Below are 24,207 nucleotides of genomic sequence, written 5' to 3' on the forward strand. Positions count from 1 at the left end.
TGTTAGTGAGCCAACATTCACAATACCAGTGCCCTGATAATGGTGCACCTACGTGGAAATTCAACCATCCATAATTAACAATGCTGGAACATCAACAGAGTCATAGGGTCAAAATGAGTCAGCTCTTACCACAATCTATGAATTATATTCAGATTTATGAAGGTACACCACCAACTATCTAACATCTTAAGATGTTTGCTGGTATACTCATCAGACAAAACTGGCCCCAGCATCAACTGTGAAAGAGCTGAAGAAGGATCCACACTCAACAGGTCACCTGTTGAGACATGAGCCAGCCTTACTTGTTGAGGATCATGTGATGCTACTGAAAGCTCCAACAAGCCAGTTAGGTCACTTTGGATTTTGTTGCATAGGTCCATCCACTGTTAGATGTTATGATGTGTATATTACAGTGTAATACCTACATTATGTAAGAGAATGTACATGATATGCTTTTAATGTCATCTACTTACGAAGGCTGTATGTGCATACTGCACCAGAACTAATTCTGTATATGAAGTCTAGGGTTACTTACTGTACTATCCACACCTTAGGCTATCTGTGGTCTGAGTGTTATGTGTAGAACTGCGCCAACACGCAGACACCCACTTACCCTATAGTTAGCAGGTGTTGGTTTGCCATAAAAATATAACAAATAACTTTACTGGAAAATGGCCACCAACCAGGTATGGAGGTTGAAACGCTATGGGCGTTTCATTCCAGGCTCCAGAGAGAAAAGTGCAAAGCCCTGGAAGGTAACTGGCATTTACTGAACTGGAATTATGCTAGCTAGCCGGTTAAAATTAGCTAACTATCCTCATCGGCTGAATCCTTTATTACACGAACATTGTCTCTATAGTCTGACATTTGCTGCCCTTTGTTCCAGCTAACAGCTACCGTCATTGCAGGTGTATTGGCTCATTAATCATTATGGTGTGAACTCATATTAATATGCACATAATGTACCTGCTAGCTAGGATGCGCGCGCCAGTTTATGCCTCTCATGTAACGCGGTATAGAATGGTGGAGCTATTTTTTTCTCTCTGAATAATGAACCTCCAGTGTCAATTTAAAACTTCTGAAGGCTACCAACTTAAAAGTATCATAATACTGTAAGACTTTTCTCTCCAATAGGATGAATTGAAATAAAATAATAAAAATGATTATAGCTTCTTCCTCAACTTGGGATTATTTTTCACAGTTAACCTAAAGTTTGTCACCCAACATGACATACATTCTTCCAAAATGCATAAAAATACAAGTTTACCTCCCAGTAATCTAATAATTATTTTTTATTGTTGTCGTGCCTTGTATTGTTATACTAAGAACTGGCACAAAGCTGGGACAAACAGCATTTGAAAGACTTGAAATTTCAGCAAAGAGATGTAAAGTTCACTAATGTCTATTGTCTGATCAATAGAATAGAGGTTTCTGGTTGTCAGATATTAGGTTTGTTAGCCCACATTACCCCTGATTGAGTACAAAGGTAAACATGAGCAAAGTTTAGGATGTTGCCATATAGACATTTTAGGTAATGGTTAGTCAGTCTTTTTCTGTATTTCTTGAGCAATCAGTGATTAAGTGTCAAAAAAAAAAAAACACACACACACACAAAAAAAACATCCTTATCATGTTACTGGAGCTCTTATTTTGCCTGACAGTCACAAAACGTAAAGGTACTCAGTTAACAATTATATGAAAATGAGAAAAGTAGCTTTTTCTGCAGACAGCTTTTATTTTACAATCTTTAAAGAATTTAGAGCTGTTGCATCTCCAGTTTATGTGGGAGAGAACTCATGTTAAGACCTTTGTTTGAAGCCTCTCTCTCAAGTATATAGTTCTGCAGTGATTCCCTGACCTGTTTTAAATTCAGTTTTGGTACTCACAAGGTGGTTGATATGAAAACAAAATACTCACATGCACTTGAAGACACAAAAACAAATCTCCAGAAATAGACTGAAAATTCAACAGTAGCTTAATCAAAATAATATGAAAGGGATAAATAACTGTTAAGTACAGATAGCAGCTCATACTGGATACTGATGATTCTGGAGCTCATATGTTACTGTTGGTCATATGAGCCTGTAAGAAAAGGAGTGGAAGACATTTTATGTAAGTCTGCATGTGCTTTGGGAATCCTTGGGCACTCTGCATGAAACTAACATCTGAAGGGAGTTTTGAGGAGGGAAGCTACTGATGTATGTTTGTGTAAAGAAGACAATGCTACTCTAAAAATTATAGAACTGTTATACTCTAGTCCAGGCAGAGGTCCACGAAGGCAATATCTCCTTTTGGACAAAGACACATGAAAACATCAATGAAAATTCAAATAAAAACCTATCACATGAACAATGAATCAATAAATAAAATGTCACAATAAATACAGAAATTCTAAACCACAGGCAGAGTGACTGGAAAATTTTGTTTCATAGCTAGAACATTAGCTTGACTAGTGCTGTGGAGTCTTTAGTGCCGACTAATGTCACATATTTAGAAAGTGTAGCTTTAAGGATTGTGGCTTTGTCTTTCACTAACTGCATCAGACTCTAGATGGCAAGCTGGAGCTGCATGTTTTGAAGGAAGGCAGGGATGGATGTCTGTGAACTGAACTCTACCTACAGTATAGTATACTGCATGACTCTGAGAGTAGAATGACAATAATAAACATACACTCTCATTTAAACTTAGTTTAGGAATCTACCACATTGCGGTATGTAACACAGTTCAAGGCAATTTGTGAGCACAAAAATACAATATTCTATCAGACATTTTTTTTAAAGAATCTGCTCTACATGGGTTAGTGCAACTTTAAAAAAGTGCTATTGAAAATGATATTAAATACACAGTACCTTAGAGAGGCTATCAAAGTATGTGCTTGAAATCTAATAAAATAGAGAACCTTATAACGCAGTGCTTATGATCCTTCATCCTTTTTTTTTCTTCTCTCTTCACCAGGTATTTGAGGCAAATGGCAGAAAACCAGAGATTGTCCTCACCATTGTGGAATCTGGATATTTGCTGGTATTGCAGGGACAGGAAAGCTTGGTAAGAAGACCATGTGGCTAGATTGAATGTTTTTGCTTTCTGTTGCTTTCTTTCCGTCCTATCGTCCTTTATGATGTCCTCGCAACAGCTGGAGATTGAGCCTTATTTTCCATATCCTTGTACACAGTATGTTTTGATCCAGCCTCATAGGTGTGTGCACGTTGGTGGTGAGAAGGCCATTCTTTTGACTAACTTTGTTTCTTTACAGTTTTCTTAAACTGTAAAGAAACAAGTCACTGCAAAACGTTGCTGTCTCTCAAATGAATGGTTTGAACTATGACTTGACTCTTCAGGAAAAAGAAACAAAATTCAAAAAAGACCTACATTATGGCTTTCTATGGTATGTACCCCGAAAGATTAGTAATTATAGATGCCTGTGGTGCAAAGTAGTATGTATAAAGGGTATACAAATGATGACAAAATACAGATATAGCATGCTTTAAGATAGACTTTAGTCTCGTGAATACATATAAATCAAGCATTTAAATTTGGCCAAGGAGTTCTGCAGGTACATCATTATTTCACCTCTTAAAACCCTGATATTTCTATTCTGGTCTAAAACAGATATCAGTGCATAAAATACTGTGTTGCATAGGTATTGCTGTGGATACCTTTACTTGAAGCTTGGCAATTAAAAAAATAAATTGTGGCCATAGGGGAATTGCTTGCAAACATTTAATGCTGCAGCTGAGAGTGTCATGCTCTGATACTGGCAATTTGTACTCTGTCACAGTTGTTATTATTGGTTGTACTCCCCCATATGGAGGGAACACTGAATATGAATTATATTAATTATTAGTAATGCATGTCCAAAATGATGTTGCAGGATGAGACATGACTACCCTGCCTCTCTCTTTGAACATGTACATGTATCATGTGTTCTTCTCTCACCCGATCTTTCTCCTTTCTCTTTTAACCCAGCTGGTCAGGGGTCTCTACCTGTCCTCTCCACTGTTGTCAAGATCTTGCTAATTGTAGGAACTGTTGGGTTTCTCTCTATACCATTGAAAGGTCCCAATCTTATTCTGTAAAGTGCCTTGAGATAATGTATGTTGTTATTTAGTGCCATACAAAGAATTTTGAAATGAATTGAACTGAATCATGTGCCACTACCTTGTAGCTTTTGTGTTTATTCTTATGCTTTGTCATTTACCATGGATCCTCCTGTGAATATAAAGAAATCAACCATCATCTGTGTTTATGAAAAGACAGTATGACTACTATGTAGAAGCAATTTCAACAACACCTTTCACAAAATGGCTAAAGAAAAAGTGCACCAGACTTTTTGAGGTGTAAATCAGTAACAGAAATCAGCTTTCCAGATAAAAGGCTTTGATGAAGGCCATATGAAATATTCTGTTGAAGAGCTTGACATTTCCAGTCAAATCTCAAGAGACTTGGGGATTGTTTTGGTTGGGTCAAGCCAAATGTCCCTCACAACGTTCTGGGTACAGGTTCAAAATCAGTCAAAGAATATTATTAGGAAAAATTTGGGTTCAGACTTACAAAAAGCTCAAAACCACTTCAGCCTTGGTTCAGATTTTGAGCTGGTAGTCCGGCTGTGTGAGAATTTTTGGTAACACTTTATATTAGGCTACACTTATTCACCACTAGTTCCTTATTAGCATGTGTATTGGTTCTTTATTAATCATTATAAAGCACTTATTAATCCCTTATTCTGCATGGTCATATTATACAGATACTAGGCCCTCAATAACATCCTAATTACTGCTTACTCATACTAAGTAAGGAAGTTGTTGTACATGAATTTATTATGCTTTGCTCAGTATGGACCTTGTAAGGTAGTAGTAACACTAGAAAAGTAATTCTCTCTTATTAACACTTGACAAATATGGTGTATTCTTACATAACTAAACACAAAACTGATGATCAAGACCTCACTTTAGAATAGGGAACATATTCTGAGTTACAGAGACTTAATTTAGACTTATTTGAACACTATTAACACTTGTGTGGATTAGACCATATTTATCAAGTGTTGATAAGGGAGACTATCTGTTCTTGTGTTACTGCTACCTTATAAGATCCATACTGAGCAAAACATATTAAGATCATAATTCATGTACAACAACATCCTTACTTATTATCAATAAGCAGTAACTAGGAGGTTATTGAGGGAAAACTAGCTATAGAATATGATCATTCAGAGTAAGGGACTAGTAAGTGCTTAATAATGACTAATAATGAGCCAATATGCATGCTAATAAGCAACTAGTTAATGGTGAATAAGTGTATACTTCTATAAAGTGTTACAGAATTATCCTTGATTCAGTTTCTTTTTTATATGCCTCATAGAAGATGGTCCTGATAATTGTCCTGTTCATGCACTGGTTTGTTGCCTGCAGAATGACATGTATATCTGAACTCCAGAAGTAGGCCAATACCAGTTGTTGACAAGAGACTACTGAAATCACCACCAAACCACCAGGTAACCCTTATCTATGGGTGTGTTACACCGTGAAAGTTTGATTAAGCATGTGCAATAATAACAGCAGAACATAAATTTGGTGTTTTTATTAGTTAGTGTGGCCTTTAGACAGCAAAAGTTAGCTTCCTGCCCTGCAGACAAAAGAAATTTGAGGGACTACTCAGTGTCTCATTAATGGAGTTCTGGCAGGAGACACGGCTATCTTGCTGCGCCAGGGTGTCGAGCCAGACAGATATTCAGGTCAGACTGCAGAGAGCTTTCACTGAGGATGATAGACTGGTCTATTATAGCTTGGTGCAGTGAATGCTCTGGAACTTTCAATACAGAGAGCTCAGGCCTATAGGCTACATGATAAGGTGTGAAGGAAACTTTTGGAATTGTCTTTGAACATAGCTGAAATTTGCTGTATTAGAGAAAGTCAAAGGGTAACTGAGGAATTTTAGTGCCCTTCTTAAAATATGAGCACTCCTGACTTAATAGGTGTCACCTGACTAAGTAAAGTCAGTAGTGTTTAATGCTAAAAGTCTCTCGCACTGGTTCTTGCTGCATATAGGTGTCAAACTGAGGGAAATACCCACCACAAGCCACAAGAACAGTGTCAGTGCCCCTCAGCATAGATTCTTGGGAACACCTCTGGAGGGATCAACACCATTCTTCCTCATTTGGTACTTTCATGGTGGTCATGGAGAAAGCTGTTTAACATGTTGATTTAAAATCTCCCACAGCTGTTGAACTGGGTTGAGATCTGGTAACTGACGAAGCCATGGCATATGATTCATTCATTTTCCTAACATTTTCCAGTCATTTATTCAGGGTTTCCTTTAATTTGTCATCATTCTATATGGTTTTTATTCTTGCAAACAGTACAAGTGGTCATATATATTTGAATTTTAATACAAATCCATAGCTAAGAATATGTTTCCATAAGTTGTATATAATAAAGCATTTTAATATCTCACAGAAAACAAGCTTATCCACAAAAAGCCTGTCTTAATTACATATTTACCTCATATTTATTTCCACAATTACATGAACTTCTCCCCCCCAGCAGTAGCTTTTTTGAACTGTAACCAGAGATACTTGAGCCCTCCTGGAATTACTGAATAATAATGTGTCAGTTTCAAAATATATAATAACTGGATGTGGAATGATGATGCTACAATACAGCAGAGCACCTACTCCCTGGTGCACTGCCATTGTCCCATGGAAACCCTGTTGATATACCTGCACTGAGGTCACAATATTATGCTATTGTTATATACATCTGTGTGATTAATTGTGTGTGTGTGTGAAAGAGCTTTGTGAGCCTCAAAGCTGAGTTTCAGAGGTTACTGAGTGAACAGAGACCCCTGCAGGCAGCTTTAGGTAACTTTTTTTTCCAGTCATTTTGATGGAATTATAATACTTTTTTCTGTCCTTGAATTTTATCCAGTAGCTGTTATGAGTGAATGAGTGGAAATCAAGCTGATTTGTGGTACAAAAGAGGATATTTTTACATTCCATGTGTAGCCTGCCTATGGATAAAACAGTACTCAGTCCTGGCTGCCTAAGACATTTATTTGTTCTTTTATTTTCTCAGGATACAATCCCACTGCTCGGTGGCTCAGACCTTCTCAAAGTGCACCAGAAATCTGATAACCTGATGTTTCGATTTACTGTGAAGGTGAGTCATGAGATGCATTGCAATCCCACAGTCAGTGGGTAACAGTTTCTCAAGGTCTGTCCTAATACTTTAATTCTCTTACAAGATCAAGATCCTAGTATTAGTATTAGGTTATTTGTTTATTTATTTATTTATTTTTTACTCTGTACTGCTTAACAGCCTCCCCACAGCAAAATCATCACTCACATAATTTGCAATTTGTTCAGTCATGAGTTGCCTCCCTGTATAGTAAATCCCTTTTTAAAAAAAAAAAAATGTTACGAGATGCTGATTTAACAGAATACAACAGACAAACCAGAGAGTGTGTTTTCATTAGACTGACAGATACAGAAATGTATTTGTTGGATTTCTGCAGGGAGAGAGCCGCATGATAAGGATGCAGTTTGATGGAAGTAGCAGGGCGGAGGCTATAAAAGAATGTTCGAGTGCTGTGGAAAAACTGATGGAGTACCTGCCTGTCACCACTCAGGATGATGCCCCACTGCCCCTGAATCAACCCCCTGCTGAAGCCTCTGCACCAGTGATACAGGTTGCCCACTTTTTTACAAATCAGTAAATAAAATTTCTATATTGTAACCAGCACTGATGTGCAAATCAGATGCTTGGTAAAATGTGTTGCCTGTAAAAATCCCCAAAAAGTCTCCAGTGACATTGGTGGTACCTGTTCAGAATCAAAGAGTTGCTATTTTTTTCTCCCTGCCACAGTCTTTGTCTGATGGAATTAAGACATTGATCTCTATGTAACCATGTATTTTGTAAATTAATTAATATTGGTGTAATATCAACTGTCATAGCTGAAGTTACCACACACCCATTACTTACTGCTTAATCAACAGTGTTGAGGTCAGCTGTATGAGGAGTGGCCATATCATCCTCACTAGATGGTGCTATTTGCAATACGGTCTTATTCTTAGAGGTGACTCTACAGCTGCAGTAGGTGGAGTGAGATAGCCTATATGCTGTGCATGTATCATTAGCCAATCACAATGCCATATATAGTGTAGAATACAGTATGTCCCACCCCAAACACACACGCACAGACAGCAATGTAGAACAATAATATAATTAATTCATAAATACAACCATCGAAGTGGCATACTGCTTCAGCCACTGAAGAAAATAGTTGTTAATATTGCCTTTAACAGTCAGATTGTTGATTATGAAAAGAAAAACCTTTGTCCAAAAGCTAAAAACCAACACTAACAACAACAACAACAACAGAAGAAAAAAAACATGTCATCAAAGCATTTAACCAGCTGAAATGTACACTCTACGAATGACACGGGGATGAGATTCTTGGCGCCTCATGTCAGTACTTGCCTTTTATTGACTTTCAAACTTGAAAACACTCGAGAGCATATGGTTAATTAGAAATTGGATTCTGAGAAAAACTTGGATCCAGCTCCTCTGGGCTTCACAACATTTAACACGAAGGACTGAGAAAGGAATGGACTCTGCCATGGGGTTGGATTTGACCTTTAATGAACAGACTCACTGAAGGAGTTCACAGTGAAGATGAAAGGGCTTTGAGGGGTAGATATCTTTCAATTAGTAATGAAGCCATTGATTGGCCTCTTAACCCTGTGGTGTCGTACTGTGTTCGTCAAATCTTTTTTTCTTCTTTTGTGTGTCACCCTGTGTCAGCAAACTTGGCAGGGAAAGGCTGTGGGAATTGAGCCTGAGGTTGTCCAAGGATCATTGTCCATAAAGCGTCTTGCACAGGTATTGACTTAAAAACCACTGAGCAACTTTGTAACAAATCAATTTGTAAATCTGTATTATATTTTAACTAATGAGCAAAATGTTTTTATTGATTCCTACTGAGGTGTAGGCTGCTTAGTAAATTTGCTTTCTTACTGTAAATTATGAATTCTATTATAGGCTGCTCAGTTAACTGTTTCTTCTTTGAAAATATTCTCACTGAAATATTCTCTGGACCTTCCACAGCACCTCCTGGGAGAGACTGCTGTGACTCTGCCTCAAGTGTATCGCCACGGTTCTTTGGCACAAGGTGACTTGGAACCCTTCCTTCGTGTTTGTTTGCTGGATCCCAGCTTTCATGCATTTGTGGAGAATGTGGAGGGGGAGCTGAGGAAACTGCTTCAAGACTGAAGAATCTTAACAACAGCTGAAGGCAGAGAGGTCAAGTCAGTGCAATGTGTTTTTTTCTCTTATACAGTTTGTGTAGGCAGTGCCTGGTGGTGGTGGTGGTGGAGTGTTTCTTGCTGTGCTGCCGATGTTGTTGGAAATGTTGTTACATATTAGTTGTTATGGTATATTGCCCAAAGAGCTTGTTCTCAATTGTACTGAATTTAGTTTGGTTAGAGGAAGAACTTGTAAAAAAAAAAAAAAAAAAGGATTCATTTTTAAACTTTTTATTCAGAAAAAAAATATTGGTCTCACTCATATGTTTGATCGTGGCTATATACTCTGGTCCCTCTGTTCACATCTTAATGCAGGTCCATTCCCACCGCAACACACATGGATACATTGTATTGAAAGAGGAGTCATGCAGCTACAGCAGTGAATTTTGCTATGCCAGCTTCCAAGTGATCCCACAATATTAAAGCTTCACTGAGTAAAACAAACTGCCCTCCATATATCTATTTAAGAATACATATTGCATAGGATTATAGCCATGCTATACAGTTAAAGAGAAAAAAAAATAAAAAATAAAAATCAATTCATGAAATTGGGAAATATAAAAAAAATATTTTTTTTACAGATTTCCTATCATTTGAACACTCATACTTCAACATATACAAGACACCTAAGTTACTCTGGAAAGAAAATAAAAATAATACACATTATCATTTTAGTTAAGATAGTTAAACACACATTAGTCATTTTCTGTAATCACTCTCAATTAAATTTAAATACTGCCAGTCATTGAAGCCCTTGCTTCACAATAAAAGTTCTGTTAAAAGTGGACTTCTTGTCACAAAATCAAACATAGTTAAATGACCATGATATGCTGTACAAATCTTCAATAAAACTAACTATATATATATATATATATATATATATATACACATACATACATATACATATATATATATATATATATATATGTGATAAGGATGACTCCATAAAAAACATAGGTCATTTTAGATGCAAAAAAAGCCACACGAGGGATAACAACAGAAAATGTCTATTCTGAGTATCCTATTGCGTAATTATCTTGCATGCATTGTACATGATATGTAATACAAAAGGGATCACCTCATTTGAGGACATGATAAAATTAATAAAGGAGACATCAACAGCACATTAAAAATGTGTACACCTCTGTGGTGGTTTTAGTCATTATTCGTCATCCTGAAATCTCCATGTAAGACTGAATAAGGCATGCTTAAGACAGCCATTATGTTCTTTTTGTTGCCAGTGTTATGCTGATATTGGTTCTCATAAAATGAGACAAGATATGCTTTTTTCAAAACTGCCCAGAGCTCTATCCAACGCTGATACCTTCATGTTGTCAAAAAAATGCAGTTTAGCCATCTCACCTGTGAAGAGAAAATCAAGAGAAGGCGTAACTATGGCTAATCCTCAGAGTGAGTTCTATATTTAGCCTCTGTCCTCTACAACAGTGCCTTACTTGAGTAAATTGCTTATTTTGTATTCCTCTGGCGGATGTTTTTGTCCTTGTGGTTGTTTGTTGAATTTGTTTTCCTAGGAAAGAGGCAGTTATGATTTTGTGACCTAAAGGTAATAGCAATTCAAATTACAGCAGCACCCAGTATGATTATATGTATGACTGTATGAATATTTCTTTACTTACATTGGACCAACTGGTTCATCATCTGTGACATGAGGATAGAAAAGAACAAAAACAGAACACAGAAGTCAAATATCAGACAAAGATAGGAAGGAAAATACTTGTGTTGTTTCAGTGCATTTACTGCAAATAATGTGTACTTTACTTTGCTGACACATTTCCCTTTTTCCCAGGCAGCTACTACTTGACTTTAATTTGTGAAAACCAACTTTCAGAAACCTGACATTTGTTAGATAGGTTCCCAAATCCTTCAAACAATGAACATTAATACTGCAGCTGAAAGCACAGATTGCTTTGAGATACTGAAATACTGGTCGTGGCAGAATCATGCACTGGTGGGAAGCTCTGACATCAGAGACATGGGAGTCAGCTGCTGAACAGCTTTGTCTGCTCAAGCTCTGTGTTCTGATAAACAAACTCGGCTTGTTGTATTAAAGAAGGTTTCTGGACACTACAGGCTGCTTGCAAGGTTGTAAAAACTCATTCAGATAAAGATAATATACAGCATCTGTATGCTTAGGGAAATGGTCAGCTGTGATATATTTGTAGTAGAAGGGCTTAAATGTGAAAAAACTGTGTTATGATCCTGTAAACACAGCTTTATCGCCAAGCATTGTTAACTTAACCTCACATGCCATCTGAATCTCATGGGGTTCCTGCTCATTTCAGGCTGAGCATATGTGTAGGAGGGTTACAGATGGCTCACTTAAAGCCATCTTTTAATTATACCAAGCAATTTCATAGTGATTTTGAAAGGGCCTAGTACATAAGTGTGATACTATAACCGACTTGGCATAAAAACATGGATCTCTTCAAAGACTTCTCTCAGCATCTCAAGATTGCATCATTTCCCTGCAGTGCACAGTTAATATCTCTATTCAATGCTAATTCCATTCAGGCTATCGACACAAATGAAAAGCCACATTTTCAAGTCAGAATTTTCTCACTGGGACAAACATATAAAATTGTCTTTCTTTCTCACCATACAGCAGTGCAGTAAACAACATAAATTACACTGTCATAGTAAGAAACACTGCAGGAACAGGAACTGGTGAATAATAGTGAATACTGTTGCACTGGGTGACAGGTTAGTTCGAAAACCCACAGCCTTGGGGTTGACAAGGTGGTTGGTGTTTGGCATACAGATGAAAATGTGTCAACGGGTAAGTAACCAGTCACAGTGAGATATTTTCCATGCAGTTGTAAGTCTGAGATAAGCAGCATTAGCAGCATTCCATGGCATTAATATGGAGCAGATTATGGCAGTTATAATGTTAGACAAAAAAAACATGGCTCTGTGATCATTTGGAGGAGGAACATCTGTCAGCATATCCCACCGTTTTCACACCTCGTATGTAAACACCACAAAAGCTATGTTTACTATAATGGCTGTGCAAGCACATAACAAATAACAGATTTTTACGGTGTGAGATTGATGGTTGAATAATAATCACTGCAGTGCATCAAGTCTGATTGCATCAGATGTAGTTTTTTATGTAACTTAATATACAGTATGTGGGTGCAAGTTGTTTTTGCTTAAATTTGTCTTATTACATAAAGTGAGTTGTTATTTAGCAAACCATCACACAGCAAAATCTGTAATTTTAGCAACTGGTTTTGAAACACGGGATAGAAATGTCAGCCTCTGCCTCAGAGCCCTTGGCTGTGGAGTATAAAAGTGTTCAAACACAGCTAAGCCATCAAGAGACCAGAATTCATAATGCACGCAGACAGGGGCCAAAACCTCCGGGAATACGGGATGCTAAAAGGAGATTTTAGAGAGGCTGTGCAGCGTGAGCAGGGAGTCCTCATTCCTGATTTGAATGGCATAAACATGGCAAATATAATCCACCTTAATCGCTTCATTTTTCCGGTAGATGAAACCAAACTAGAGGCCATGCACAGAGCTGACTTGAGTTGTGTGGATTGTGTGTGTGTGCGGATGTATTTTCAGCAAGCCATGTAGTAATGCATTTTTTTGGTTTGTTTTTTCTAATTATCAAGTATTTTAACAGATCACAAACAAATAATATTACATGTTATGCAGCTTATATCATTATTTAGATAGAGCTAGATCCTTATTGGTTATAGACAGATATAGATGACAAATGATTATAGATATGGTTAACAACCATAGTGCCTTATTTTGATTGGGTAAAGAAGTAAATTTTATATTAAATAATGGTTAGTAATTAGTTACTTGCTATTATAAACTGATACCTACAGTGCTTTGTAAAACTGAAAGAAACATGTTAATATTACGTGGTGGCAACTGATGTTCATACTTTTTAAAACATTAGTAAGTGGATTGTGACGTATGAATAACCGCTACTTTGGACCACTTTAAATGACATATTTATAGCCTGTCACCCTAACCCTTACTGAGGGACTGCCTGAAGTCTAACTAAAGTGTATACACTCAGTAAAGAGGAAGAAAACAGTGTCACATCTGAGGAAAAGATTAAGATAAAGATACTGAAGTCTGTAACAGATTTATCTACTTAATATTCCTTACACATTTGACTATGAGTAAATCTTGAGTAAATCTTATTTTGTTTGGACTAAGTAAATGAAAAGCAGGATGTACCCTGAAGCTTTATTTGTTTAGTCTGTATTAGAGTATGGCGTGCAACTGTTGCCCAGCTGGGGTGATTCATATTAGTGGGACGACTTGTTGTGGTTCTGTATTTTCCTTGTGTTCATGTTTCATTCCAAAATGAAAAGAAGGCAAAGCCACATGAGTAGAGGTCAGACAGAACCTTTGGTGACTGGAGATGCCTTTGGGCTTTCTAGACATTTTCATCTTGTCATATTCTTATCATGCGATTATGTCTGCCTCCTGAAGCACAGGCCGCTTCTTCTGTTAAATGGAAAAACTGAACTTGCATATAGGGTGCTGCATCTGACAAAACTAAAACTAAATCAATATTAAAATCACAAAGGAATAAGTAAATGGATACTGAATTAGAAAATGAATACTTGCTGTGGTTATTTCTTTGTTTTATATTCATTTATTTCTGGGTTTTTTTTTCATTCCCATGTTTACTTTTGCATTGCCCAGATGTGGTTCTGATATCTAGGTTTAATGTTCAGTCCCCGCCTACAAATGCTTAGGTATAACTTCATTTACCAGGAGCCCTTGAAGATTTTCGAATCCCCATAATACTGCAACTGTATTGAGCTAAAGAGAGCACATTGTTTTTTTATTCAGTAGGTTAGATTAAAGATGAAGGTTGTCTTGTAAAACAGACATTTAACTATTCATAAAAGTAGTTGTTGGAGCTAAATGGACTAAATGGAGCAAGCACCAGTTTGTTACAGACTGGGCCTGTTAGTAGGCTATAAAAAGTCTTATGGGTGGTTTAAAGCCTTAATATCTAGTTTATCCTTAATATCTACTATCTAGTAATCTCCAGTGTTTTTGCTTCAGTTAGTCAGACCAAAAAGTGTCCAGTTCCTTTGAGGCAGTAACATGGACTTCTTGAAATGTCTATTGTGCTTCTCAAATAAGCTAAGGAAGTCATCAAAATGAGCAGAGTGCATCAAAGTTTTAGCTTTACACTTTTGTTTATAAGAATTTCCTGGCCGATGCAGGCATAAACTATTCCATCCACAGTGCCATGGCCATATTAAAGTATTCACAAAAACATAGTACCATTATGTGTTTGATTACAAAGTAAAAAAGTTCCTGTGACAAATGAAGTCTGGAGTTGATAACTATACATAAATATCAAATTCACTCCTCCTCAGTACCACACACGGAGAAAGAAAAAAAGAAACAAATAAATGTTAATAAATGTACCTAAGGAAATAATAAATTATGTATATTTCCTCATGTCTCTATTCATTTACATATTTCTTTAAATTAACTTTCTGATTTATCTGTTGATTTGGGGATGCTAACATTTTTGTTTTGAATTATATATGAGTGAATGAAAGTAATTAGCAAACAGGGCCACAGGTACCCAGATAATTTTGCAACTGAACTGTAACGTTCAAATTTATACATATGAATATTAGGGAATGTTCATCAGCTGTATATTTGCTAGCATTTTTTGTAACAGTCCAAACCTTGTCTACTGCACCCAAGCCCTAAGGGTTTGACCTGGTACTTGTTTGACCTTGTACAGGCTACATTTTTATTTGAAATACAGTTATAAGTTATACCGTATAGTTAAAAATTGGACTGACTGGGCTTTTAAAAGACCACTAAAGATCATGGCGCTTCGAAAATGTACGAAATTTAATCCAACATCCATCAGAACTTTTGACTATCACCTGTCGAAATGTGACACAACTGGGTTCAGCCTAATGGAAATGGAAATGGATGGAATTTTTATTTTATCGTAACTAGTCTAAAAGTAAACTTCACTCTAAACTTTTTATTTCAGCAATATCTAAGCAAGGATCATAGTGTTCTTGGATGGACTGTAGGCTTGTAAAAACATACAAATTGACAAAAAGAAAAAAAAAAAAATCTCTGAAACCATGCAGGATCTCTCACTTACCACCCATTTAGTTTATGTTGCCATTTGGAAAGAAGGGGGAGGGGGAAAAGAATAGTAATCAATTAAGTTATATATTGGGACGGATATGTTTTACAGCTATACGCTGAGAACCCCACATGTTTATGAACACAAATGTGCCTGTTACCATTGCCGTTAGTACAGCCCAGAAATAGCCAACCCATGGAAAGGTTAGCTGTGGGTCCCCTGTTGTTTACCTGATGTGCATCTATAAAGGTCATATTTGCATGCATCTATTATGTGGCATATATGCAACAATGTCCTTCCTCTCTCCTTTCACCACAGCAGTCAAGAGGAGAGGAGGCAAGTCCTCTGATAGCCACTTGGCCACTACAGATCCCCTCTGAGAGCTGATGCGATCTGATGGTTGAAAAGTTTACTTGTGTCTGTAAACATGCCTCTAGCTTCAGATCTGATACTCTCCTCTGTAGAGGACATATGACCTTACAGCCATTGTCCTTTTGGGAAAAAGTTACTTGGTAATTTTGGTACTTTCTGAAATTTCTTATCTAACATGTCAAAGCAAACCTTTACTGATTTATCCTCATTAAAACTTCAGCTCTTAGACCAAGTATGTACAGTACGTAAGTAATGTATTTTTAAAATATGTCAGTATTTTTATAGCAAAGATCAGACATCAGACAAAAACACTTTGTGTCTCAAGGTTTTGAATTGCTATGCTGTAATTTGAACATAAGTCATTTAATATCTACTTTCATTGTGTATTATTTAATGTCCAGAGAAAAAGTTTTCTTACCATCAATTATGTCATCTGGCCTCTTGCGCTTCTCGTACACAACGATGATGACTACTAGGATTATAATCTCTGCGAGCACACCCAGGAAAGGCCAAAGTGGCGCAAGATGGCTGCGCACCCGTAGTATAGTGGTCTGAGCAGTGTTTCCAATCACGTTGGTGGCATTGCATTCGTATAGTCCAGGATCTGTGTTTATATCCAGGTTTAATATGTTGAGCTCTGTGTAGTTGTCTCTGTTAGTGATGAAAAAGCGTCCAGTGGAGTTGTCAATGTCCTGGAACACAATGACCATTTCTCAGTTAATTACATTGGAAATGTATTTAAAATGCTTAATTTGGAGTAGATATATAGCATGCCCTTAATTGCATCTATTTATTGTACCTGTGTATATATACAGTATATATATACAGTATATGCCTGTATGTATATATCTATCTGTTGTTTCTACTATGGTTTCTCAGTTTTTACATTTTTATATACTGTATACATATCCATATAAATACACGGTACATGCATGTACCGTGTAGGATGTTCCGTCCACTTTACGCCATGTCCAGGTGGGATGTGGGTAACCAACAGACTTACAGTACAGCATTGCATTTTCCCCCTCATTTTTATTTTCACTTCGCTTGTGGCCAGTGATATCAGGTTTTGCTGCAAAGGTAAAATAAATAAATAAAATTGATAATTAGCTGAGTTGGCAGAAGAAGCTAAAAACATTCAGAGGAACGTTTTAACTCCTACCAGATGGCATGAATAAGGAAAGCATGATTGGCTGCGCTGGCTATGGTAATAATTTGTGTTGTTCAGATGTGTATGTAAGAGAGAGGAGTGTAATTAAGAGTGTCTACAGCAGGGCTGATTCACTGAAGCAGCTCAGTTCCCTATGAAACTGTCATAACTTCAAGCTGCTGCAGTCCAGAGGAAGCTTTCTGGGCACTTTACAGATATTTTTTTTTATAAATCATATGCATTGCATTCCATCATTTACTTTGTTAAATCAAATCACTGTATCACTTAGTATCTCACACAGAGGTTCCTGAATTTGTGCTGTGGCATGTCTCCTACATTTCTAGGCTATCCTGGTTTCCACTTGACCCCACAATCTACCCATAGGGTTATGTTTAATTCATCTCATATTCTAAAGCAAATGGATGTCTACTACTATACTCACTGATACAGTTCAGGTCATTTTAACATGTAGCACAAATTATTTTGTTAGCTTTTAAAAACTATAGCTCCCATTAGTCTTTGACATACGCGTGCTGTCAAAACCTTATGGGGGCTATAGTTGTTGAATGCTTCCAAAATAACCTCGTTATGACTTTGGCATTCTCTTGTTTTTTTGTTTTGTTTTTTTTAGTAGTAGATACTGAGTTTCTAGTATCTCTACCCAACCTATACAATGGGGAGTATCACTCTGAGATAGATAAAAGCGTTTCAGTACAATTCATAATGAGGCCATGGAAGAGGGGGATCAGTATGATATGAGAGCCTCCAGATGTTCCCATTCAAAATAATTCCACAGCGAATTCCACAAAAGAGATTTTGAGCCAAAGGAAAATGGTGTAAACTGGCTCTGATTAATGAATGAGCCGATGATAAAAATGCAACACAAAGGTTATGAATTTAATAAATTCTGGCATATGTCATAAAGCACTGCAACCGATGCCGAGTCAAACTGATCCATCAATAGAACAGAGTCTGAGACACAGATTCTCTATTTAACTATGCACAGCACCAGGAAGATAACTGTTCCTGCTTTTCCACTAATCCTCAAAATTACAATAATTCCTTCCATGCAATTAAGCAGGATAAGAGAGAGGCCTGGAGTGAGCATTTTTCAGTTGCGCATGGATAATAGAGCAGGAGGGGTCTGAACTCTTTGGTGACATCACCCCACTCTAATTATGGCTCGCACACGTGCTCCCCGAGCAGGGGAGTGGCCAAGCTCATTTGTGCCTTACCCTGACTGTATTATGTCAGTGAGTGACAAGCACAGAGACGGCCCTCAGAGTGGCGCTAACATCGGGAAGAATTCTCTATTTCACACTCTCGACTGTGATTATTAATCTGTGTGTGCTAGACAGTGGTAAAGTGACATATGAGTGTGAGTGGGATGTGTGAAGGGGAGCAAGGTCAAGACTATCAGAGAAGAATAGAAAAAACAGAGTAAGATGACATTAGATGTTAAAAAGCCATTAAAATAAAACCTCCCACTAGCTTAAGTAGCTGCATGTTGAGATTTTGAGAATTTTTGTAAAACTTGGAGGTCAAATGTATTTCTTTATGATAATGTGAAATTATTGGTATGCATGTTAAGACATTTACACAGAGAAATGTGCTAAACATTCAGTAAAATTTGAGAAATATGAGGTACCAAATATGTAGCTGTGGTAAGCTTAGTATCACAGACAATAAACTCCACTCCCGCCACCGAGATGGCTGGGACAGGATTCAGAGCCTTAATCCTACAACATCACAGAACCCTCCATCTGTTGCCTCTGAGCTGAGTCCTGCAAGGATGAGTGTGCCAAGGACACTGTAGGCGAGGGATCTCAGTGAACTGCTGCCAGAAGCACAGTGCAAAGCTGGCTAGCATAACAGTGGGCTTGCTACCTGGGTCACAAAAGATCTCAAACACCTCTAGAAAATCACAAGAGCGTTTAAGAACTGAAGAAAATGCTTTGTTTAGATCCAGCAACGGTTCCTACTCTTAACGTCAAAACATCCTGTTGTTTCAATATTTTGAATGTAGGCCTGTTAAAAGGACAAAATCATGCATCATCAGTTTAGTTAAAACACTGACTTTTTTTCTCCAGAGGGGACAGAAAGCAAGTCTCAACAATCACAGGCCTGCAGTCTAGTGATGGCTAGGACACTTCAGTTTGAATGGCGATGAGTCCTGTCATCTCACAATCCAGTGAAAACAGAACACACACGGTCATCACCCATGTTACGCAATCAGGCAGCGCTTTAAGACAGCCGCGGAGTAAGAGGCAGGGCATGCTCAGTATGCACCACAGCCATGCCACAGCAAATTGGCTTAAGCACTACACACAGCCAAGCTTCTCTTGAACAGGGTTTCACTTGCCCTTACTCAGAGAAGATTCCTTATTCAAGTTGATGGCTTCGCTGTCAGCTTGAATGAAACCAACACAGTTGTTCTTTGATTAGCTTTTCTAGCTATTACATAGACTGTAGTCAACTTTCTCAAGTTTAACCACTGTTAATTCAGTTTTTAAGAGTCTAACTACTCTGAAGGACGCCTCCTTGTGGGCCTAGTGTTTGCATGTTTACTGGTGAGCATGTGCAGTGCCTGTCCGTTTTACTAGCCTGTCCTCTCAGTGAAAGCCAAGAGTGACAACAGCCTCAGGATTGCTCCCTGTCATCACCACTGCATTGGAAGAATTTAAACATCTTTGTCAACAAGATCTCTCTTCACACAGCTTTAGGTGATTAACTTTTCTAGGACACCTTTATCTCTCCATCTCACAGCAGAAAACCACAGACAACATGTGGTAAGCTAAAATGAATGTGAGGGCTTTTCCAGAATTTGAGCACATCATGGTGGAAGTCATTTTTTTTAAAGGTGATATTTCACTTTAAAGTGTCATTCATGTTTAAAGGTTCAGTTGTTAATATATCACAGAGGAGTCTTACCTTTTACTTCAATTGTAGCATTTGCATTTGGTGCCATGTCAAATGTGTAAACACACATGTATTCCCCAGAATCATCTGCCCGTGGTTTAGTGATTCTGCAACAAAACACAACCACACCAGCTTATACCATCATTTTAATTTACCAGTCACACTGCAAGTAATCAAGTAAGTAAAGTCAACTCATTTTAGTTTAACTCTAGTAATTAGCTTGGACTACAGTAGTGAAAGCTTGAGGGGCTCACGAGGCCATGGGAGACAAATTTTTGGCATTATGTTATTATATTACGGAACAGCAGCTCTGGATTCTGCAGGGAAGGGCACCACAGGCATTTTAGCTGTAATCTTCAGAGTATCACTGATGTAATGTGACAAGGAAGTGACCAATTGGTCTTATCTTGTGGCTAGGGAGAGTCTGTGGTAAGTCTACAGGGGTGACAGTAGCTTTGTGCTCCAATGCTTATACTGTGTGACAGCAGGAGCTAACAACTAGTTAGTGCTTCAGGCTATAATGTAGTTTATCTAGTTAGATGCATAGGTATAATTAAGTATTTGGTTTGAGGCAGTGATATGCTACATAATACTCTGGAAATAACATCAGCATAGATCTCAATCAGTAGAGATCTGGAGGTATTTAAAACAAAAACAAAGACGTTCCTCGCAAGCTCTTTTGACAATTTCAATATAGTGCAGATTAATCAATGCAAACATGAAGAAAACAATGAACCATATACTTCTAATTCTTCATTAAAATGCACTGATATTTTGTGGTAACTTGCTGGTAAGCTTAGCAGTATAATGTAATGAGATGTGCTATATACCTAAAACTGTCCATTAAAATGTATTAAAATATGTGTTTATTAATTGCCTCAGTAACTGCTTGAAGCTGATTGTACAAACAGTCTAGCTTTGATGAGTTGTTGTCTCTCCCATGTCTGTGGGATATGCACAAAATATAACACACTGACTACTTATTTGTAGAACGGAAAATGTAAAACTCTGTGCAACTCTGTGGTCTGACCCATTTACAAGAAAGTACCAACACTTAGTTAGCCAAGCAGAAAAACAAACCTGAGTTACTCTCTCTGAAAATGTGAGCAACACTCCTATTTCAAACTTAGAGCCAATCAGTGTAAAGTCTTTGTCTCAGCAAGGTCCCGTACTCCAAAATTTTCTGACGAGTATTTCTCCTGACTTCCACTGTTTGAGACCAAGACATGACTGTGCAATTATTATCTCAGTGTTGTTTTTTTGCTTGCATAGCCACTTTCATATTGCATTAAAATTTTTAGACAAATTGTAGATGAATTCTCATTCACTTTCCTGGGAGCACTTATTATCCGCACTGTGCTCTCTCCCAAAATATGTCTTACTGACTACACAGAGGTGGAATGTTCGTCACCTGTACGCTGTGTTCTTCTGCTCTGTCTGTGTATTGGGGATCTTCTGTCCGTTCTTCATCCAGAAGCTATCCTTGTGGGCAGTGTGGGCAGTGGTGAGGTTACACTGCAGGGTAACTGGTTTGCCAGAGGTGTCCGCTGACAGGATGGTCTGATCAGAGGCATTGATCTTTGGTTCTGGAAGACAGAGACAGTCAAACCTTATCACAGAACTGGGGCTCAATGCTGCTTTAATGCTTCCTCTCATGCTGTAGTAGCTGTAGGCTGTATGCTGTATTTATACGATCTGTGTAGGAGGGTGTCTATGAAGTGAAGACAAAGGTGCACACAACAAATAAACAAAAGACATAATAATAATAATATATGAAACAGTTGGAATGCCTTGAGTCAACCATTTAACTTGAGAGTAAAAAAGTAATTAAGTATTATTTTTGATTGAGGCTTAATTTGTCTTATGAGCAGTAATAGTACAGTAATACACATTAACAATACATCAACATTAAAAGTATAGGAAGAAATGCAGCATATTGTCTGATATTTAGACAAAAGATTAATCAAATATTAATTTGATTGATTCTACCTATCTCACACCTATCTCTTGGTCAGAGAGCTGCATTTAGAAATTATTTTCTAGATCCTCTTAATGATTATACACTCACATAGATTCCAGGAGGATAATTGACAGATAGAAGATAACCTGCAGCTGGTAACTGCAGTCATTTTTATGTTTTATTGTAATAGAGGAAACCAAATCGGCTCTTAGATATGTCTTACCCTGAGCTGGCATGTAAATGTCATCAGAATATAGTGTAGAGATAAAATAAGCCGTGTGTTTGGCCTAAAGATTGATATAACACTGAACAGTCCTTTGACATCATACATCCCTGCTGAATGGCTACTTAAATGACTTCAGCCTCTAAACTGCTAAGCACACCGGTTACTAAACAATACCAGGGTCCATTTTTCAAGGACGTTCAGGGAAGCAGGAGGTGTCATCTGAGAGCGAGGCACCCTTTGCTCTGCCTTGAGTGGTGAGCACGAAGCCTCCTCCGCCCTCCTCCTCCTCCTCCTCCTCCAGGGCGGGCCAACCATGGCAACGATGGAGCCCCGAGGGGAGGAGCAGAGAGGAGAGGCATCATAATCCTACTACAGGCTGCTGCTGCTGCTGCTGCTGCTGCAAGGCCACTAGCAAGGCAAAGGGAGGAATAGGGGAAAGACGGGCTACTGAGACTGGCAAGTGACTTTTATTAGCATTCATGGCATCTTCTTCCTGCTATTCTGTATACTCAATGGCTAAGGGGATATCTCTTCCCCCCCACCCACCCCCACCCCTCTTACATCTCTCTCTCCCCCACCAAGCAGAACCACATGTACTATTAATAGTATCTTTGAGACATGCGTACACACACAACATGAGGTACATAAATTAACATTTAGCAAGCACGGCACAGTGGTCCATAGGCAATTTAACCAGAAGGTTGTTTGTAGGACACCTTGTCACAACTTAAAATGTGGGAACTGTTGGATAATGTATCATCATATCAGAATGTAACCAAATATAAAATGCTGCTCTAAATGAGTCAAGATGTAGTGAAACCTGATTCCCAGTTTCCTTTTGTTTGTACTCTAATACAGCGCTGCATTCAAATTGAGATTGTATCCAATTAACTAACAAATATTACACAATGAGGGCTTTTACATTTTTAAATTATCAGTACAAATATGTTTTCTTTTTTATATCATCTGGTAGATCATTTAAGTACCAGTTTTGTTTTAATGTGAGGTAGAGCTGTATTCAGTTACATTTTTCCAAGATGTGTGAAACCAATTAAACTAAATAGCTGAGACATAGTGACCAACTCGGAAATGTCTATATTTAGGGAAACATTAAGTCATTGTAAAGGGCAAGTCAGGCCTCAAATCATGAATTTGCAGCACATCACAATACAAGAGGTTCACTCCAGAGAAAGGTGCCAGTCACTGTGCTGGCGCAGAGAGAATAGTGGGCCTCCTGAGCACGTGGTTGAGCTAAATGGTTTGAAGCACTCATTCTTAATAAGGATATGCAATTTTCAATACATTTGTACGTCTGATTTAGAACATCACACATTTGTCTTACTTTGCAAAACAAACAGCAGAGGCTCACATACCATCGTGGCTGTTTGAAAAAGCAAAGTCTCACAAATGTGCTTTTACTTTAAAATAGACTTGACTTTTAGTTGTACAGTATGCCTGTACTCAAAATCCACAGAGATCTGTGTAAATAGTTAAAGTGATACTACATAGAAAATCTATGTGTATATATTTTTGAGTATGAAACACTTGAAGAGTGGCTAAAAAAGAGTTAAGGTTTACTTTTTCACAAAGAAACCAGCTGTATTTAGTTTGAATTCATGTGGGTCATGATGAATTCCAAAGGTGAAAAGTTTTTCACCCTTAGAAAGAATAATGGAGAAACATCCAAAGAAAGCCTTCAAACCACTCCTGCACCATAAGCCACTTTTACAATTCACTCCTATGTCCATTTTTATGTTGAGTTACATTCCAAACAGCTATTTCACCAAAATACAGCGAAACAGACCACATCCATGAGAACGTCAGGTGTTTCAAGGAGAGTGTGGAAAGGGAGATACGACACAGAAGCAATATATTTAGACATATTTTGGTGTAGCAATCAACAATGATGGAGGAGTGGCTGGAGAAGTCTCTACAGACATTTTAATACTTTTTTCTGGCATGAAAATGTGTCATCATTGGAATGAGTTGTAACTGGCATAAATTAAAGCTGACCACAGCTGCCATTCTTTGATAAAGTAACAGTGCAACATCTTGGGCAATATGCTTATTTGTTTTCTTGCATGGAGAAGATCAATACCACTACAACATAATACTTGTGTTGGTACATTAAATATGTTGTCACAACCAGTAG

At 37.7% G+C, this 24,207-nt stretch overlaps 2 protein-coding genes across 3 annotated transcripts in view; one reads left to right on the forward strand and one right to left on the reverse strand.

Moving 5' to 3' along the window:
- The first annotated feature begins 507 nt into the window (after positions 1 to 507).
- Positions 508 to 9,836, forward strand: rec114 (REC114 meiotic recombination protein). The gene is made up of 6 exons (XM_018666830.2): positions 508 to 755; positions 2,956 to 3,045; positions 7,074 to 7,157; positions 7,513 to 7,686; positions 8,814 to 8,879; positions 9,105 to 9,836. Exons 1-6 carry the CDS (start codon positions 672 to 674, stop codon positions 9,267 to 9,269), a joined length of 663 nt encoding a protein of 220 aa, XP_018522346.1. The 5' UTR covers positions 508 to 671; the 3' UTR covers positions 9,270 to 9,836.
- nptnb (neuroplastin b) overlaps positions 8,205 to 24,207 on the reverse strand; it is a 29,675-nt gene continuing 13,672 nt past the window's right edge. For both annotated transcript variants that reach the window (XM_018666827.2, XM_018666829.2), the window contains 7 exons: positions 21,281 to 21,455; positions 19,882 to 19,976; positions 16,739 to 16,872; positions 16,219 to 16,492; positions 10,939 to 10,960; positions 10,756 to 10,829; positions 8,205 to 10,663 (listed from right to left, as the gene is read on the reverse strand). In XM_018666827.2, coding sequence (XP_018522343.1) covers positions 10,769 to 10,829; positions 10,939 to 10,960; positions 16,219 to 16,492; positions 16,739 to 16,872; positions 19,882 to 19,976; positions 21,281 to 21,455 — 761 coding nt within the window. In that variant the 3' untranslated portion in view covers positions 8,205 to 10,663; positions 10,756 to 10,768. The remainder of the gene's footprint in view (positions 10,664 to 10,755; positions 10,830 to 10,938; positions 10,961 to 16,218; positions 16,493 to 16,738; positions 16,873 to 19,881; positions 19,977 to 21,280; positions 21,456 to 24,207) is intronic.

Source organism: Lates calcarifer, linkage group LG2 (genome assembly GCF_001640805.2).
Source record: "Lates calcarifer isolate ASB-BC8 linkage group LG2, TLL_Latcal_v3, whole genome shotgun sequence".
Lineage (NCBI taxonomy): Eukaryota > Metazoa > Chordata > Actinopteri > Centropomidae > Lates > Lates calcarifer.

Bases quoted from the DNA above. Each gene is read 5' to 3' on its own strand.
- rec114 (XM_018666830.2), top strand. From the start codon at position 672: ATGGCCACCAACCAGGTATGGAGGTTGAAACGCTATGGGCGTTTCATT. The intron at 7,687-8,813 runs GTTGCCCACTTT...CAAACTTGGCAG, and splicing joins CCTCTGCACCAGTGATACAG to GGAAAGGCTGTGGGAATTGA. The intron at 8,880-9,104 runs GTATTGACTTAA...GACCTTCCACAG, and splicing joins CCATAAAGCGTCTTGCACAG to CACCTCCTGGGAGAGACTGC.